The sequence below is a fragment of the Taudactylus pleione genome, unplaced genomic scaffold (assembly GCF_031769625.1).
Source record: "Taudactylus pleione unplaced genomic scaffold, aTauple2 ptg000239l, whole genome shotgun sequence".
Classification (NCBI taxonomy): Eukaryota; Metazoa; Chordata; class Amphibia; order Anura; family Myobatrachidae; genus Taudactylus; species Taudactylus pleione.
Genome location: NW_028284641.1, coordinates 854,193 through 872,820, shown reverse-complemented (window position 1 = coordinate 872,820; position 18,628 = coordinate 854,193). Strand labels below are relative to the sequence as shown.

The 18,628-nt window shown below is 40.7% G+C and overlaps 1 protein-coding gene across 1 annotated transcript in view; it reads right to left on the bottom strand.

Annotated features, from left to right (window-relative positions):
- LOC148516803 (uncharacterized) overlaps positions 1–18,628 on the bottom strand; it is a 59,665-nt gene that overhangs the window by 29,937 nt on the left and 11,100 nt on the right. Inside the window, exons 2-3 of the mRNA XM_088479539.1 lie at positions 11,521–11,542; positions 6,228–6,584 (exon numbers count right to left, since the gene is read on the bottom strand). Of these exons, the coding sequence (XP_088335665.1) occupies positions 6,228–6,584; positions 11,521–11,542 (379 nt within the window). The remainder of the gene's footprint in view (positions 1–6,227; positions 6,585–11,520; positions 11,543–18,628) is intronic.

Genomic DNA, 18,628 nt, shown 5'->3' with positions numbered 1-18,628 from the left:
CCAGCGCCACCCCCACCCCTCTAACATCACAGCAGCCCAGCACACGCTGCTGTGTGCTGGGCTGCACTGGGAGACTGCTCGCAGCTGCTAAGCAGAAGCCACAGCAGTCTCCTATGCCTGTGGGGGGAGCCATCACACCGATCGTGCCCCTCACTGGCTATGCGCCGGGCTGAGGGGCTCACAGCACCCCCCTCCCCAGTCTCTCCTAAGGGGGCGTGGCCACACCTCCTGCAATTAGGCCACGCTGCTCTTTACCCGGGCCCCGCACGGCTATCGGCGCACCTGCATACGGGCCTCTGGGTCTGCACCTACTCATAATACTTACCTCCCCATCCGTTCTGCAGATATCACAAGGAACGTGACTTCAGCGCCATGTTTCCGAGATCTCCACTGGCGCACTACAGATATCACAGTGAAAATGGTGCCCATGCAATTTCCCGGTGATCAGCGCATGCGCACTAGACTCTGGCAAAGTGAAGAATCTTCCAGCGAGAGAGGGGAAGAGGACCCACATAGCGGCTGCACATGTCGGCTGCACACGTCGGCTGCACGCGGCCCCTCCCCTCTCTTTATCCATCCCTGGAGCCAGCCATTAGCCGTAGGGGACTGTGCACATATATCTGATGACAGGAGCGAATATGAATGGAGCTTCTTTGTTTATATAAATCAGTTTTTAAACAACATAATTCCAATTATCAAATCATTTTCTCTCTATAGAGCAGCAGACACTAAATAATCACCCAGATATTTGTATGTTTTACTTTCTGAGTCTTCAGAACTCAAATAAAAAGATTTAAGTCATTATTATATTTATTATTATATATCCGCCATTAGCGGACAGGACTGAGTGTCTGTATAGACTGTCCTCAGAGCGATAGGTCCCCAAGTCCTTCCTAGAGCAGCTGCGGCAGTCCCTGCAAGTCCTGGCTTAGCCGCTGCCCTCAGACACCAGGGCCTGATTCAGAGACGGGCGATAATGTGAGTGTGTGCAAACATCACCTGAGCATAAAGACGTCCACCGCTGCCTTCTTACCTGCGTGCGACGAAATTACCTGCGGAAATATTGGTAGCATGGATGCACATCGAGTGGCCATCTTGCCCTTGCGGCAGTCTGACCAGTCACAGGCTCTGCAGCTCTCCTCTCACATACAGGCTCTCACGCTGCGCACGCTCTCACAGTGGATAATTTATGCACGCCCATAAAACGGCGTTCTAACGTACAGACACGCCTGTGTTTTTCTGACCACCCCTCTGTTACCTCCCCCAAACGCTGACACCCTGTCACCCACATTGTGATGGATTCCTATGTGCGTCCATATTTGCAATGCGATCGCTATATAGACGCATTGCGGCTTATACGCATACACATGGCAAAAAATCACTTTCTCTGCGTATGTAATCACCCTCCCTTCATCTCTGAATCAGGCCCATTGTCACGCTCTTGACCTGAGAAGCAGGAGGCCTGCTGGAACTTGTAGTTTTACACTACACTGGGTCATAGCTGGGGAGCATCACTGAAGAATCAAACAGCAACAACAGTAGATAGACAGACAGACAGACAGACAGACAGACAGACAGACAGACAGACAGACAGATAGATAGATAGATAGATAGATAGATAGATAGATAGATATGAGATAGATAGATATATAGATAGATATGAGATAGATAGATATGAGATAGATAGATAGATAGATAGATAGATAGATAGATACATAGATACATAGATAGATAGATATGACATAGATAGATATTAGATAGATAGATAGATAGATAGATAGATAGATAGATATGAGATAGATATGATAGATAGATATGAGATAGATAGATGATAGATAGATAGATAGATATATAGATAGATAGATATGAGATAGATAGATAGATAGATATGAGATAGATAGATAGATATGTGATAGATAGATAGATAGATATGAGATAGATAGATGATAGATAGATAGATAGATAGATGGATGGATAGATAGATAGATAGATAGATAGATAGATAGATATGAGATAGATAGATAGATAGATAGATAAATAGATATGAGATAGATAGATAGATAGATAGATAGATAGATAGATATGAGATAGATAGATAGATATTAGATAGATAGATAGATATATAGATAGATAGATATGAGATGGATAGATAGATAGATATGAGATAGATATTAGATAGATAGATAGATAGATAGATAGATAGATAGATAGATAGATATGAGTATGATAGATATTAGATAGATAGATAGATAGATAGATAGATAGATAGATAGATATGAGATAGATAGATAGATAGATAGATAGATAGATAGATAGAAGATATGAGATAGATAGATAGATAGATAGATAGATAGATAGATAGATAGATAGATAGATAGATAGATTATACAGTATATATATATAATTGGATGATACCTTGCAGCCCCTCCAGCATAAGCAGGAGCCCAGCCACAGCCTTCATGCTGCAATGAGGAGTCGGGGACCTCTCTGGGTGTCAGTTCCCTTAGTAATGGGCTTGCAGGTCAGTGAGCGGATGTAGAGGAGAAGCTTGTCCTGTTTGTGCAGCATGTGGTCAGTGTGTGAGAGCAGAGGCTCCGCTGTTATCTTATATCCATATGTCGATCTGCCATTATACAGCACAGAACCTCTGACTGTACAGCAGGATAGACAAGGACCAGTTTATGTGATTACTGTCTTCTACCTATATAGGGCAGAGTGATGATAACTACAGTCCAGCAATTTAGAGGTTAATGACAGGTTCCTTTTACTGAGTACACTCCGGGGGTTAATAAGAGTCTCCTACTTCCCTCTCTGCTACTTTCACAGCTCTGTTCCTACTACCTTGATGAGATTTCTGATGTGCGTACTGTATGTCAGATCTATGAGGAAGGAAAAGGGATTATATACGGGGCCTGAAGTACCACTGCATATATTAATTAGTGCCTGGCTATATTTTTAACCCATTGTTCCATAAACACCGTAGATCCTAGGGGTTATGTGAAATACGTATTTGTTCAATGTTGCAAAGATTATTTTTCTGGTTATATGTTTCTGTGTCATTACAGGTCAGAGAGCTAGAGAGATAGATAGATATGAGACAGATAGATAGATAGATAGATAGATAGATAGATAGATAGATAGATAGATAGATAGATAGATAGATAGATAGATATGAGATGGATACATAGATAGATAGACAGATAGATAGATATGAGATAGATATGAGATAGATAGATAGATAGATAGATAGATAGATAGATAGATAGATAGATAGATAGATATGAGATGAATACATAGATATATAGAAAGATAGATATGAAATAGATATGAGATAGATAGATAGATATGAGATAGATAGATAGATATGAGATGGATATATAGATAGATAGCTAGAGAGATAGATAGATATGAGATAGATATGAGACAGATAGATAGATAGATAGATAGATAGATAGATAGATAGATAGATAGATAGATAGATAGATAGATAGATATGAGATGGATACATAGATAGACAGATAGACAGATAGATAGATAGATAGATAGATATGAGATAGATATGAGATAGATAGATTTGAGATAGATAGATAGATAGATAGATAGATAGATAGATAGATAGATAGATAGATAAATAGATAGATAGATAGATAGATATGAGATGAATACATAGATATATAGAAAGATAGATATGAAATAGATATGAGATAGATAGATAGATAGATAGATAGATAGATAGATAGATAGATATGAGATAGATAGATAGATAGATAGATAGATATGAGATAGATATGATATAGATAGATAGATTTCTAGATAGATATGTATGAGATAGATAGATACATACATACATACATACATACATACATAGATACATACATAGATAGATATATAGATAGATATGAGGTAGATATATATTAGATAGATATGAGATAGATATGAGCCAGATAGATAGACAGATAGATAGATAGATAGATAGATAGATAGATAGATAGATAGATATGAGATAGATAGATAGATAGATAGATAGATAGATAGATAGAAATGAGATAGATTGATATGAGATAGATAGATAGATAGATAGATATGAGATAGATATATAGATAGATAGATAGATAGATAGATAGGTAGATATGAGATAGATTGATATGAGATAGATTGATATGAGATAGATAGATAGAGAGATAGATAGATAGATAGATATGAGATGGATATATAGATAGAGAGCTAGAGAGATAGATAGATAGATATGAGATAGATATGAGACAGATAGATAGATCGATAGATAGATATGAGATGGATACATAGATAGATAGACAGATAGATAGATATGAGATAGATATGAGATAGATAGATAGAGAGATAGATAGATAGATATGAGATGAATACATAGAGATATAGAAAGATAGATATGAAATAGATATGAGATAGATAGATAGATATGAGATAGATAGATAGATAGATAGATAGATAGATAGATAGATAGATATGAGATGGATATATAGATAGATAGCTAGAGAGATAGATAGATATGAGATAGATATGAGACAGATAGATAGATAGATAGATATGAGATGGATACATAGATAGACAGATAGATAGATAGATAGATAGATAGATATGAGATAGATATGAGATAGATAGATTTGAGATAGATAGATAGATAGATAGATAGATAGATAGATAGATAGATAGATAGATAGATAGATAGATAGATATGAGATAGATAGATAGATAGATATGAGATGAATACATAGATATATAGAAAGATAGATATGAAATAGATATGAGATAGATAGATAGATAGATAGATAGATAGATAGATAGATAGATAGATAGATAGATAGATATGAGGTAGATATATATTAGATAGATATGAGATAGATATGAGACAGATAGATAGACAGATAGATAGATAGATAGATAGATAGATAGATAGATAGATAGATAGATAGATAGATAGATAGATAGATAGATACGAGATAGATAGATATGAGATAGATTGATATGAGATAGATAGATAGATAGATAGATAGATAGATAGATAGATAGATAGATATGAGACAGATATATAGATAGATAGATAGATAGATAGATATGAGATAGATAGATAGATATGAGATGGATATATAGATAGATAGAGAGCTAGAGAGATAGATCGATATGAGATAGATATGAGACAGATAGATAGATAGATAGATAGATAGATAGATAGATAGATAGATAGATAGATATGAGATGTATACATAGATAGATAGACAGATAGATAGATAGATATGAGATAGATATGAGATAGATAGATATGAGATAGATAGATAGATAGATATATAGATAGATAGATAGATAGATAGATAGATAGATATGAGATGAATACATAGATATATAGAAAGATAAATATGAAATAGATATGAGATAGATAGATAGATAGATAGATATGAGATAGATAGATAGATAGATAGATAGATAGATATCAGATGGATATATAGATAGATAGAGAGCTAGAGAGATAGATAGATATGAGATAGATATGAGACAGACAGATAGATAGATAGATAGATAGATAGATAGATAGATAGATAGATAGATATGAGATGGATACATAGATAGATAGACAGATAGATAGATAGATATGAGATAGATATGAGATAGATAGATATGAGATAGATAGATAGATATGAGATGGATACATAGATAGATAGACAGATAGATAGATAGATAGATAGATAGATATGAGATAGATATGAGATAGATAGATATGAGATAGATAGATAGATAGATAGATAGATAGATAGATAGATAGATAGATAGATAGATAGAGAGAGAGAGAGAGATAGATATGAGATGAATACATAGATATATAGAAAGATAGATATGAAATAGATATGAGATAGATATGAGATAGATAGATAGATAGATAGATAGATAGATAGATAGATAGATAGATAGATAGATATGAGATAGATAGATAGATAGATATGAGATGGATATATAGATAGATATATAGATAGATAGATAGATAGATATGAGATAGATAGATAGATAGATAGATAGATAGATAGATAGATAGATAGATAGACAGACAGATATGAGATGGATATATAGATAGATATGAGATAGATAGATAGATATGAGATAGATATATAGATAGATAGATAGATAGATAGATAGATAGATAGATAGATAGATAGATAGATAGCTGAGAATCTCAACTGAGATTTATGGATTTTTACCTGTCACATTAAGGAAAGTCCCAGTTCCTTGCCAGGGTAGTTCTGTAATGTGATGGAAAGTGACATCACAGTAATACAGCCCGGTGTCTGTTACGTGTACTTTGTGCAGGGTGATACTGGCGGATCTGCTACTAATAAACTCATCTGCGTCCGTTCTGGAGATCCTGCCTGTGAAATCCTTATTCCTATCAGAGACCTCAGGCCCAGTCCTCACCACGTGTCTGTACCACTTGTACCAGCCGGATGTTACATTCTCTGTGCCGCTGATGTTATAGTTACAGGGTAATGTGACCGAGCTGCCCTCTGCGGTGATTATTACAGGGATCTGGGATATGTGGATTGTCTGGGAGTAAAATCCTAATAAAAGAAACATAATGAAATATCTGTAAACTCATATCTTTGCATGAATAGACAGAATATATAGTAATAAAATAAGTACCTTTCTGTAAATAGGGCAGTTGAAAGAGAAGAATACTACGCTAGGTGATGAGTACAAGCACTTGTATGTTTTGAGGTATATGGAATCAGAAGTCCTGGGAGAGGGGGTGCTGTGAAGCATCTGCACCCCAAGCTTATACCTGTAGGTACAGAGATCATGGTAGCAGGGGTGGATCACTAGAATGCTCTATGTAAGGATATATCTGTCAGTAGAATGCCCTCTGTATTGAATATTGGACACTAGGATGTTCTGTGTATTGTATACTGGTCACATGAATACTCACTGTATTGCATATTGTTGAATGGTCACTAGAATGGTATCTGTAATGTATTGTATCTCAGTCACTAGGATTCTCTCTGTATTGTATAGAAGTGATTTGTCACTAGAATGCTTTCTAATTCTATATTATTCACCAGGGTCTACTTCGAATTGTATGTTAAGAAATATAATTCTCTCTGTGTTGTATATCAGTCATTAAGAGGCTTTCTGTATTGTTCTGTATATTGGTCTTTGTTTTGCATATTAACTATTAGAATTCACACTGTATTGTACATGATTCACTAGAATGGTATCTGCATTCAGTACTAGACAGACAGCTTGTAGGCATTGTATTTCATTATATCTCTTTAATATAACAATTTTTTATACAGTATAGTTTATTAGCTATATAGAAGCTGAAGATGGACAATTCTCTCAAGGAGCTTGGAGGCAAAATGGAGGAGAGAGATGGCGTGGTTGAGAGAGAGTCTGGGTCAAGTGAGGTTCCTTTAGGGTGGGTGAAGCATGTGTGTGCATGAGGAAAGACAGTCCAGGATGAAACAGACCACCAGGGGAGAGAGCGGCATTGGCAGAGAAAGTGAATGATGTTGGTAGAGAGCAACATTGGCAGAAAGAGTGGGTTATGGGGTAGAGAGCAGCATTGGCAGAGAGAATGGGTGATGGGGTAGAGAGCAGCATTGGCAGAGCATGAGGATGATGGGGGTATAGAGTAGCAGTGGCATAGAGAGTGGGTGACGGGGTAGAGAACATAACTGGCAGAGATAGTGGGTGATGGGGGAAAGCGCAGCATGGCAGAGAGATTGGGTGATGGGGAAAGCGCAGCATTGGCAGAGAGAGTGGGTGATGGGGGTGGAGAGCAGCATTGGCAGAGAGAGTGGATGATGGGTAGAGAGCAGCATTGGCAGAGAGAGTGGGTGATGGGGGAAAGGGCAGCATTGGTAGAGAGAGTGGATTATGGGGGTAGAGAGCAGCATTGGCAGAAAGAGTGGGTGGTGGGGGAAAGGGCAGCATTGGCAGAGAGAGTGGATGATGGGGTAGAGAGTAGCATTGGCAGAGAGAGTGGGTGATGGGGATCAAGAGCACCATTGGCAGAGAGAGTGGGTGATGGGGTTGAGAGCACCATTGGCAGAGAGAGTGGGTATGGGGGTGGAGAGCAGCATTGGCAGATAGAGTGGGTGACTGGGGAAAGAGCAGCTTTGGCAGAGAGAGTGGGTGATGGGCGTAGAGAGCAGCATTGTAAGGATACTTAATTTAAACCCCTATACACTCCTGCCTATACCATCTAAAACCTGCCTATACCTTCTAAATCCTGCCTATACCTTCTAGGATTTAACGCTATTTGCGTACGCAGTCATACAGTAAATAAATGCCTTCAGACTTTGTGAAAATGTTATTATTCAAGCAAAGTACAGATAGTTACACGCTATGATCTAAATACAATTTAGCGCAAAGAAATTATACAGACCCAAGGTACAGTTATAGATACGCACGAGCTCTGGGACCAGTTACCGGCATCAACAAGAAATCTCTGTCAATCAGCATTAGCAAGAAGACTCCAGATTGGGTTCAGAACACACATATATATACCCTTACAGAAATAGACAATACAATAGAGAGGTTTGTTGCGATCCCATTGGTTCTCCATCACGGTGCTTCTGTTACAGGACATTTAACAGGTCGATTCAAATGGACACAGACCAGCCTCCAACAGCCTTTTGTCTCCCTTTTCCCGCCTTATGCAAATCTAAGCTGTTATTTAACAAAGTACATTTTAGTGTTTTAACTCTCTACAGTCCATAAGTTGAGAATGCATGTTGCGATCTTCTCACCGATGATATCGGAAAGCTGTTGAGAAAGTGTAGATCAGTACAACACCAAACACGGTTTACTTATCACGTATTAAACCTTAGATACCAAATAGTCTTTATTTCACAGCATTATTAATAAATGAATAAACCCTGAATATTACACTTTGAAGCTATGGAACCTTTTACGTGAGTGTGCAGTGTGTAAGTATTAGGGGTTTGGGAAAAGACGCTAGTTAACTTTGGGGCAGATGCGTACGCATGAAGCTAATAAACAGCGTTCACATGCAGGATATTATCCATTCGCTAATGTGCGTCATGTTAACAGCGCAACTGTGTGTATTAATGTGTGTATGGGGTATGGTAAAATATGCGATCACATGATGCTAATAATAGCATCGCCATATGTACTTAAGTGTGAGTTTAGCTAAAATGGCGCTGGGTGGCCATTCGCAAAATGGTGTCCTGTTGCCATTAGCAAAATGGCGTCGTGCAGATCTCATTTTCAAGATGGTGTCTTGCGGCCATTCGCAAGATGGTGTAGTTTCAATCTAATTTTAAACTGATCTTGTCTCAGCCAATTATCCAGCTTCGATAGTCCACCCTTTGATAGCAAACACATGCTATCACAGTCTGGTTTTAAGATTAAATTTAGTCTTTCATTTTGACATATTTAATGTTATTATGGGATGGCACAAGGTGGTTCTTAATCCATCAATAATGTGTCTCTGGGAGGGGACATAAACTACCATTATACGCACACCGCGGATCTTGGAAGATCATAGGAGTGATGTGGGGATGCATCAATCCTATAAAGGCAGTCTTGAGGGGGAATTGGGACTTACATTATTTGAGGTGTTTTTAAAATAACATTTTAATAATACATTTTGTGCATGTCTAAATATAATACATTATATGATGGTATTTCCTAGTTCAGGGTTGTAATGCAGTTCTATATTTACCTCAGTATTGATATTGTCATTACTGACCACCATCATAATTTCGTTATTTCGTTTTACCTTATCTTTACATTTTCCACACTTCAACACAGTAGGAACACACCAGACACATATGCCAATTACTATGATGACAACCAGTATAAGGATCAGGAGTTTACCTATGCTTGCGATCATTTCCTGGACCCATTCCCCTAGGCCTGAGAACTATTTCACTGGGTTCAACCATGAAACCCATTCCTCTACCTTCTCCTCTACTTCAGCCACTGAAGATTATGGTTCTTTCGAAATTCCCATTTTAGCTGCAGAATTTCATCCATTTTCCGGTCTATCACCTCCTTGGGGTCGCTGGTATCATTGGTGACATAGGTGCAACACTTCACTCCAAATGGGGTGGCCAAAGTTACGCAGTACCCTCCAGTGACAGCGGTTAAATAATTTAACACTAGCCTGTGTTGCACCAGTTCTTTCTTGTACGCTTGCAATTCTCTTCCTGTATACCTGAAGGTGTCATCATACATCTCGGTGATATTATCGATCAATTTAGCAAGATCCTGAATATATCTAAAATTTTGTGTACCCCGAGCGATCCTGGTGGGATCCAGTGGTACTAAAACTTGAAAGCCAGTTGTCTCACTAACTGAGTGGCTTTATGCACGTCACAAGGTATCATATTTTGTTTGCCTCTGTGTTCATATTGCATGTGAAGATATGGTGATGGTGTGTTTTTATGAATACCGAGCATTTCAACATGTGTGAGGGTCATAACCTCTGGGACTACTCTTCCCAGGTAACACAAACCTTAGGAAATCGAGGAGAGCCACTTATACGGTTTTCTTCCACATATAAAATATACATTATCAGGGAGAACATAAGGAATAGTATGCATCATTATCATTAAACACATTTCCCTTGCAAATAATCCTATCTCAGGTTCTTCCATCTGGTACATGCAAGTTTCTGGTTGTATTATCTTAGCACAATATCCATCTGGTACCTTGACAGTAATTTCTTTGGTGGAACTCAATGTATACCGATACCTAAAGTGTCTCCCATTAGATCTAATTGAGCGTAACAGATCATGATTCATAGACTCATTATCAGCTCTCAGTGAGAAGGTCATCGTCTGATTATTCCCCGTCACTTCCCAACTCCCTGGTTTATTGGGGTTGGTTATGTTTAAACACAAAAGTGATCTATCTACTTGGAATTGATAGAGTTTGAAATGAGGTGGTTTGGATGAGAGGAATTTTCCATCCAATGTTTTCCCTTTTTGTAATTCTAAAATTTCCGTAATATTCAGCAAAAATGGCACCAACACTACATTATGCTGACCCTGTGGCACGTGTGAGCACACCCAACAATCAGTCTGGTTTAATACTTTGCCTACCATGCTATGATAATTCTCTAAAGGATACCCACCCCAGTACGGGTTATATTTAGGCTGGCACCGTTGGATACAGTTCTCATCAACTAGGGACCCACAAAGCTCACAAATACAGGAATCTTCAGACGATAAACCTCCACACCATCCCCGAGTATCCGGAATAGCAGCTCTCTTAACAATTACAGTACTAAGATTGGTCAGACACTCCCCTGCTTGGCATAGCACTCCTCCTCTTGACTCCACTTCAATAGCACTGCCATCAGTTTCCATCTCCTCTATCGGTCCCCCGTCACAGAAACCAGAAATTCCCGAACCAACCAGAATGGTGAAAACTCTGGAATAGAATATGAAAATGAACACAGCAGGCCAGTCCATTGCCACAACAAAGACCTGCAAATTTCTTTTAGCTCAGGTATCTCACTACAACCTTTTAAACCTCCCGGAACAAGCTCGTGATCGACAGGTCCAAGTTATCAGCCTTGTCTCCGCCTTGTTTCTCCACCAGTTGGTTGACCTTTTTGCAGTGAGTGGAATGAACCCAGGTATCTCTCTCAGCCACCTTCAAAGATGTAGTACTGGTCAGCAACACCTGGTACAGACCTTCCCACCGATCAGTCAAACAATCTGAACGCAAGAAATTTCTGATCATAACATATTCTCCAGGTTCAACATCATGACAGTTAGTTTCTGGCATATCATGTGACAACAATTTCAGTTTCTGCTGTTGCTGTTTTAACTGTTTACTCATTGATATAAGATACCTTACAGTTACCTCGTTGTTACCCTTCAAGTCTTCCTGTGGGCTTATAATCAAATGAGGTTGTCTACCAAACAGTATTTCAAAGGGGGACAGATTTAGAGGGAGTCTAGGAGTGGTCCTTATGCTATGTAGGACCAACGGTAATGCTTCTGGCCATCCTAGTCCAGTCTCTGCCATGATTTGACTTAACTTATTTTTAATAGTCCCGTTCATCCTCTCTACCTTGGCACTGGCTTGCGGTTGGTAAGGGGTATGAAGTCGACTATTGATACCCATCAGTTTACACATATTTTGAAAAACATCACCTGTGAAATGAGTACCCCTGTCACTCTCGTTAATTTTAGGGATACCGTATCTGCATACAAACTCCTGTACAATTTTCTTGGCAGTAAATGCAGCAGTATTACTAGCCGCTGGGTAGGCCTCAACCCAATTGGAAAACACGTCAGTGCACACCAATACGTAGTTGAGATTCCTGCAGGGTGGTAATTGGATGAAATCAATTTGTATTACCTGGAAAGGTCCGTCAGTCGGTGGAATGTGGGATGGTTCGGTAGGGATCGCTTTCCCTATGTTCTTCCTCAAGCAGGTTAGACAGGAAATTGCTCTCTTTTCTGCTTGTGAAGAGAAACCCGGTGCACACCAGTAGGCTCTCACCAATTTGCACATACCTTGATTTCCCAGATGATTCAGACCGTGTGCTGCCTCAGCCAGGCTGGGGTAATACGCCTTGGGGGCTACTGGCTTACCTTGTCCATCCCTCCAGAGCCCGGAGGACTCTTGCCCACATCCCTTGGACTTCCAGACTGACTTTTTCTGAATTTTGCATCTCAATAAATTTCAGCATATCAATTGTTTGGAAAGACATAATTTGTTCCATTGGTATGTTCATTTTTAACCCTGCTGCCCATTTTGCAGCTTCATCTGCTCTGTTGTTGCCCAGTGACACCGGATCATCCTCACATGTATGGGCTTTATACTTAAATACTGCCACCATTTTGGGCAGTTGGATTGCTTTTAGTAATTGTTTTATATGTCTGGAATGTGCAACTGGTGTGCCTGCTGCTGTCATAAAATTTCTCAGACGCCATAGAGCTAAAAAAAACGTGTACCACTCCGAATGCATACCTATAGTCAGTGTAAATCTTAGCAGATTTGCCTGCTGCCAATTCACAATATCTTCTTAGTGCTACTAACTCCGCCACCTGGCCTGAGTGAGGAGGACCAAGAGGTTCAGCTTCTATGATGTCTGTGTCATTTACAACAGCATAACCTGTACATAATTCATCTGTGTCTGTTTGTCTATGACAACTCCCGTCCGTGTAAAATGTCACATCCATGTTCTCTAAAGGTGTGTCACGTATGTCAGGTCTTGCAGTAAAGGTCTGGTTCAGATATTCCATACAATCATGTGCATCATTATGTCCGCTGAACTCACTTCCCGCCAGCAACTCGTCTCCTTCCACCCTTTATACATCATGTTGTACATATGGTAAATACGTTGCTGGATTCAGCGTATTGCATCGTTTAACAGTGATGTTTGTAGGGCTATTAGAGCTAGTTCCCATTTGGTAAACCTAGCTGAAGAAACATGTCTGGTTGGGCAGTGTTCAGCAGAGCAGATACATCCTCACTTTTACTCACCAATAGAGCAGTTGCTGCCACACTTCTTAAACATGTTGGGAGTGATCTTGCCACAGTGTCCAATTGTGTACTGTAGTATGCTACGAGCCTACTGGCATCACCATGTTTTTGTGTGAGGACACCTGCAGCACAACCATTGGCTTCCGTACAATACAAATCAAAAGGTTTTTCATAATCAGGTATTCCCAATGCAGGTGCTTTTGTCAGACTATCCTTAAGATTAAGGAGAGCCTGCTCTGATTCCTCTGTGTGTATGACACGATCGGGCTGTGAGGAAGAGACTAGGGCCCTCATTCAGACCCACTCGCGAGCGGCTGTCCGCTCGCAAGTGGGTCGATGGTCTGCACTGCGCATGCGCACGATGGAGGGAGCTCCATCGTGCGCATGCGCGAGACGTGACGAGCGAAGGACTTTCCTTCGCTCGTAGTGTCTCATCAAAGGGGGAGTGCTGTCGATGTTGACTGACAGCACGCCCCCTTTGGTGGGCGTGCCGGGGGCGTGCCTGCCAGACGGAGGCGTTCCCAAGGGAACGCCTACCGTCTGAAGCCGGCCCCACTGACATCACTAGTGATGTCAGTGGGAGTGATTTTGGCTCTGATAGAGCCAAAGTCACTCCTGGCCTTGCGGTTGAGAAACTCAACCACAGGCTTCTGCTCGCAGTTTCGATGGTCGTGATGGTCAAGACCATCGCGACTATCATCCTGCATGCTCGTATATGCTGTGGGTGGTGACCCACAGCTATACGAGCGTCCAGGAGGATGCTCCATATTTATGGAGGTGGGCCCTGATTCAGAGCGAGCGCTCTGGTCAGAGTATCCGGCTCTGAATCAGGGCCTAAGTCCTGTAATGGCAAGGCCAAAATAGAAAAACCTGGGATCCACATTCTACAGTATCCACACATTCCCAAGAAGGTACAAATTTACTGTTGGTTCTGCGGCAGTGTCATGTTCTGTATGACCTGGATTCTGTCATTTGTGAGATGTCATAACCCCTGAGTTAGGCAGTGTCCCAAATATTTTACTCTGGATTGGCATGGCTGTAGTTTGTCCTTAGCAACCTTGTGTCCTGTGTGCGAGAGGTGAAGCAACAAAAGTTTAGTATCATTTAAACATGACATAAATGAATCAGAACATAGCAATAAATCGTCTACATATTGAATTAGAACAGACCCATTGGCAGGTTGAAAAGATTGTAAACAGTCGTGTAAGGCCTGGGAGAAGATACTGGGGCTGTCTATGAAACCTTGGGGCAATCGTGTCCATGTGTATTGTACACCCTGGTATGTGAAAGCGAATAGGTACTGACAGTCAGGATGGAGAGGCACAAAGAAGAAAGCAGAACAGAGGTCAATGACAGTGAAATGGGTTGCATTTGGTGGGATCTGCATGAGAATGACAGCTGGATTTGGCACTACGGGAAATTGGCTCTTTACTACCTTATTAACACCGCTAAGGTCTTGTACAAGCCTATAACCCCTCCCGCCACTCTTCTTTACTGGGAAGATGGGACTGTTGGCTACACTAGCTGTACGAACTAAAATTTCCTGTTGTAATAATTGCTTAATTATTGGATAAACCCCTAATTCTACCTCCTGTTTTAGTGGGTACTGGGCAATTTTTGGAGCTTGCCTACCGCCTTTTAAATTTACCATTACGGGGCTTACGTTTGCCATTAATCCAGTGTCCTGTCCATCCTTGGTCCAAAGTGAATCTGGAATTTGGGATAACATTTGATCTACCTGGGATGGATTTTCACTTAAACTGGTAGAGTGATACATTATCCTTTGGGGAGTGTCCAACATATCCCTCACCTCGTGCGCAACTCTCTCTGGGATATCTAAAAATACACCATCAGGGGTACAATATATGACACATCCCATCTTACATAACAAATCCCTTCCCAGTAGGTTAGTAGGAGCTGCTGCTCCCAGGAGGAAAGAATGCCTGGTATGCAACGGCCCAATAGTAACCTCTGTGGATTTTGTTAAAGGATAATATTGCACTTTACCCGTTACGCCCATTGCTGGTACTGTCTCGTTGGTTACCTGTAAATTAACGGGAGATTTTATCACTGACCTGGTCGCCCCTGTGTCTACAAGAAAAGGATATTTAGTACCAGCTACATCAACCATCATTACCGGTTCTTCCCTAGTACTTCCCGTTAACCTGACTATTTGTATACTACAGGTGTGACCTGACCCCTAGCGTTGGGTCCCACTCTCCAGTAAAGCATTAACGGCGACAATTGGAGCTGGTGCCTGGAGGACATTTGCTGGTCTCTGCGTATATCCTTTATGGGGATATCCAGGTACTCCCTGGTTTGGGGGTCTTACCCTTTTTGCCATACAGTTCTTACTTACATGTCCTAGCTGGTTGCAATTATAACACTTTCATGGGTTGGATGAAGTAAAAGATTGTTGTGTAGATTGAGCAGGAGGGAAAGGTGGTGTGTATGGGTAAGGATATTGAGGGAAAGGATATTGTGGGAGATATGGAGTTTGTGAATAGTATGGGACCTGTGGTTGTGTATGATAAGTGGGGTAGGGCTGTGTTTGCAGTGGTGTGGAATTAGTGAGGACATGTAACTGTTCAGGTGCAGGTGTGTGTGTGGGTGCAGGTGTGTCGGTTGGCTGTGATGTTACCGTCATTCCTTCTAGAGCTTGGATACTGACAGCCATTAGTTTCTCGCTCTGGGTCTCTCTCTTTTTAGAGATGTTTTTGTCATGTTCTATGGCGGATTCTATGAGGGTATCTATTGTGACCCCTCCAGCCAGGCTGTGAGGTCTGAACCTGGGTCTTTAGGTTCTCTTTAAGACCATCCATGAGTATAGTGACAATCATTCGACTGTGGTGAGTGCTATCTTTAATATCTTCTAACCCAGTGTACTGGGTGATAGCCTGCAGAGCCTGGTCGCAATAATCTTCTATAGATTCATTCTCTTTTTGTTTTATGGTGAAGATTTTGTTCCAGTTAACTACTACCGGGAAATATACACTCAATTGAGTTATAATATGGGAAATGTTACCTTGGTTTACTTCGTCTGTTAAGGGAACGTCACCATCCAATACACAATCTGTGATAAATTTTGTCACGTCGATATTGCGTGGTAGACAGGCCCTTAACACCACTCGCCAACCTTTATTGGTTGGCTCGTGAGAACTAAATCATTCATAATGGAATTTAGCTCCGCTCTTGTCCAAGGACAATGCATTACTACTTCCCTTGTGGGCACTACTCTGTTCGCATCCGCATTCCCATTCGGAACAGTTATTGTCCGGATGGGATGCCGACCGGCCGCACTGCTAGTTTTGACCTTATTACCTGGCTGGGGATTTAGTCTATTACTGCTACGTATAGGGTTAACAACTTCCTCTATGGGTGCTGTGGATGTTAACACTTCCTGAACTATCACTGATGGAGATGGCGGCACCACTTGTGCTTGTCGTGGTGCAGCATCTAACATGTGTACAGAATGGGAAACGGCAGATATGACAATAGGCTCATCATCCGCATCATAAACATTTTCCTTATGATTACTTAAAAGAGGGTACAAGTTACTTGTTACATTTTTATGGGTTTTTTCAATAACTGTACCTGCACCCCCATCCACATAAGGTGGTGGTGGTGCGCGTGAACCACTGGCAATACCTTCCGCAATGCTACCTTCCTGCACGTGCGCGCTATTTCGCGGCTCACATGTATAGCAAACTAGCGCCGTGGGTGTATTTTCTGGCAATGTGTTCGCAACGCTAGTTTGCGTCGCTTGCACATTTTTAAGCCACGCATCCCCTTCATGCTGCCACAATTTTAAACATTCATAATATTTTACCTTTTTCTCTCGAGAATGCACCAGACTGATGTGATCTCGAACATTGTTCAATACATCCTTATCAAAACTACCAATTCTGGGAAACGGTCTAACACTCTTCATCGTTATCTTGAACCATAAGTCACAATACCTTATTACATAAGCACCATACTTAGTATGCATAATACGACGGGCCAATCCAAATGGCGCTTCCATTAGCAGCACATCATTGTCTAACATTGTTTGCGTGGCTCCCATCTTGGGACAACTCCTACGTTTTTCAATAAAGATTTAAACTGGTGAAAGACAGTCAAGATACTTTCACTTACCTGCGGATGCCTCTGAAAGAGGGTGTATCCACGAACCCTATGGAGGAACTCTAGACGCCTCCACTCACCTATGGAAGAAAGCTGCTCCCACGCAGAAATCCCTTTTTGATTACTTTCCAACTGCTAGGGGGCAATAAATACCCTTTGTTTTCCAGTTGATTTCGTCCACTCTCTCACCAGTTCACAATCACAGTTTATCCCAAAACTATGCGGTTCAATTATAGTGCTCAAATAAGCCTAACAGATCACACACTGATTACTGAATACTATAATCAAACTGGGAGCCGAACCCTAACAAAAATAACAACCCATACACCTGCCTTGTGTAAAGTAAATGGTAAGCTGCTACCGAGTCACTAGGCCAACTCCTGCGCCTAGCACTTAAGGGTCCTACGATACCCTTAACATTTAGGTCCCGTGTTACACCCTAAACAAATACTCACAGTTACACACTTTTTTCCTGCGCAGAAAAATACATGTTAGCTCAGTTATTGGCAACAATCGATAAAGTAATCTCAATGGCTTTGTTTTAAAACATGTGGCAGCAAGACTCCAAATACGTATACGCTATTGTGCGACTAGTCGCATACACAATAATGCGACTACTACACAACCATATGACTCTTACCCTTAGCTGCGTACACAAAAATGCGTCTCTGCTGCGTATGCAAAAATGCGACCCAGCAGTGTACGCAATACTGCTTTTAGCATGAAATTCTATCAACAAAGGAAAACAAACTTTTTCCTTTCTTGTCCCAGGATTCTAGTCAGCGTACCTTGACCACATGATAACGGATAGCGATTTCTCAGCATCAAGTGGTTGCAGGTGAACCCTGCGTGTGGCCACTCCACCCTTTGGTGAGAGATCGATAACCGTATGTTTATCGTGTGAATTGGTAAGTGACCTCACTCAACGAGCCCCCAACTAAGGATACTTAATTTAAACCCCTTTACGCTCCTGCCTATACCATCTAAAACCTGCCTATACCTTCTA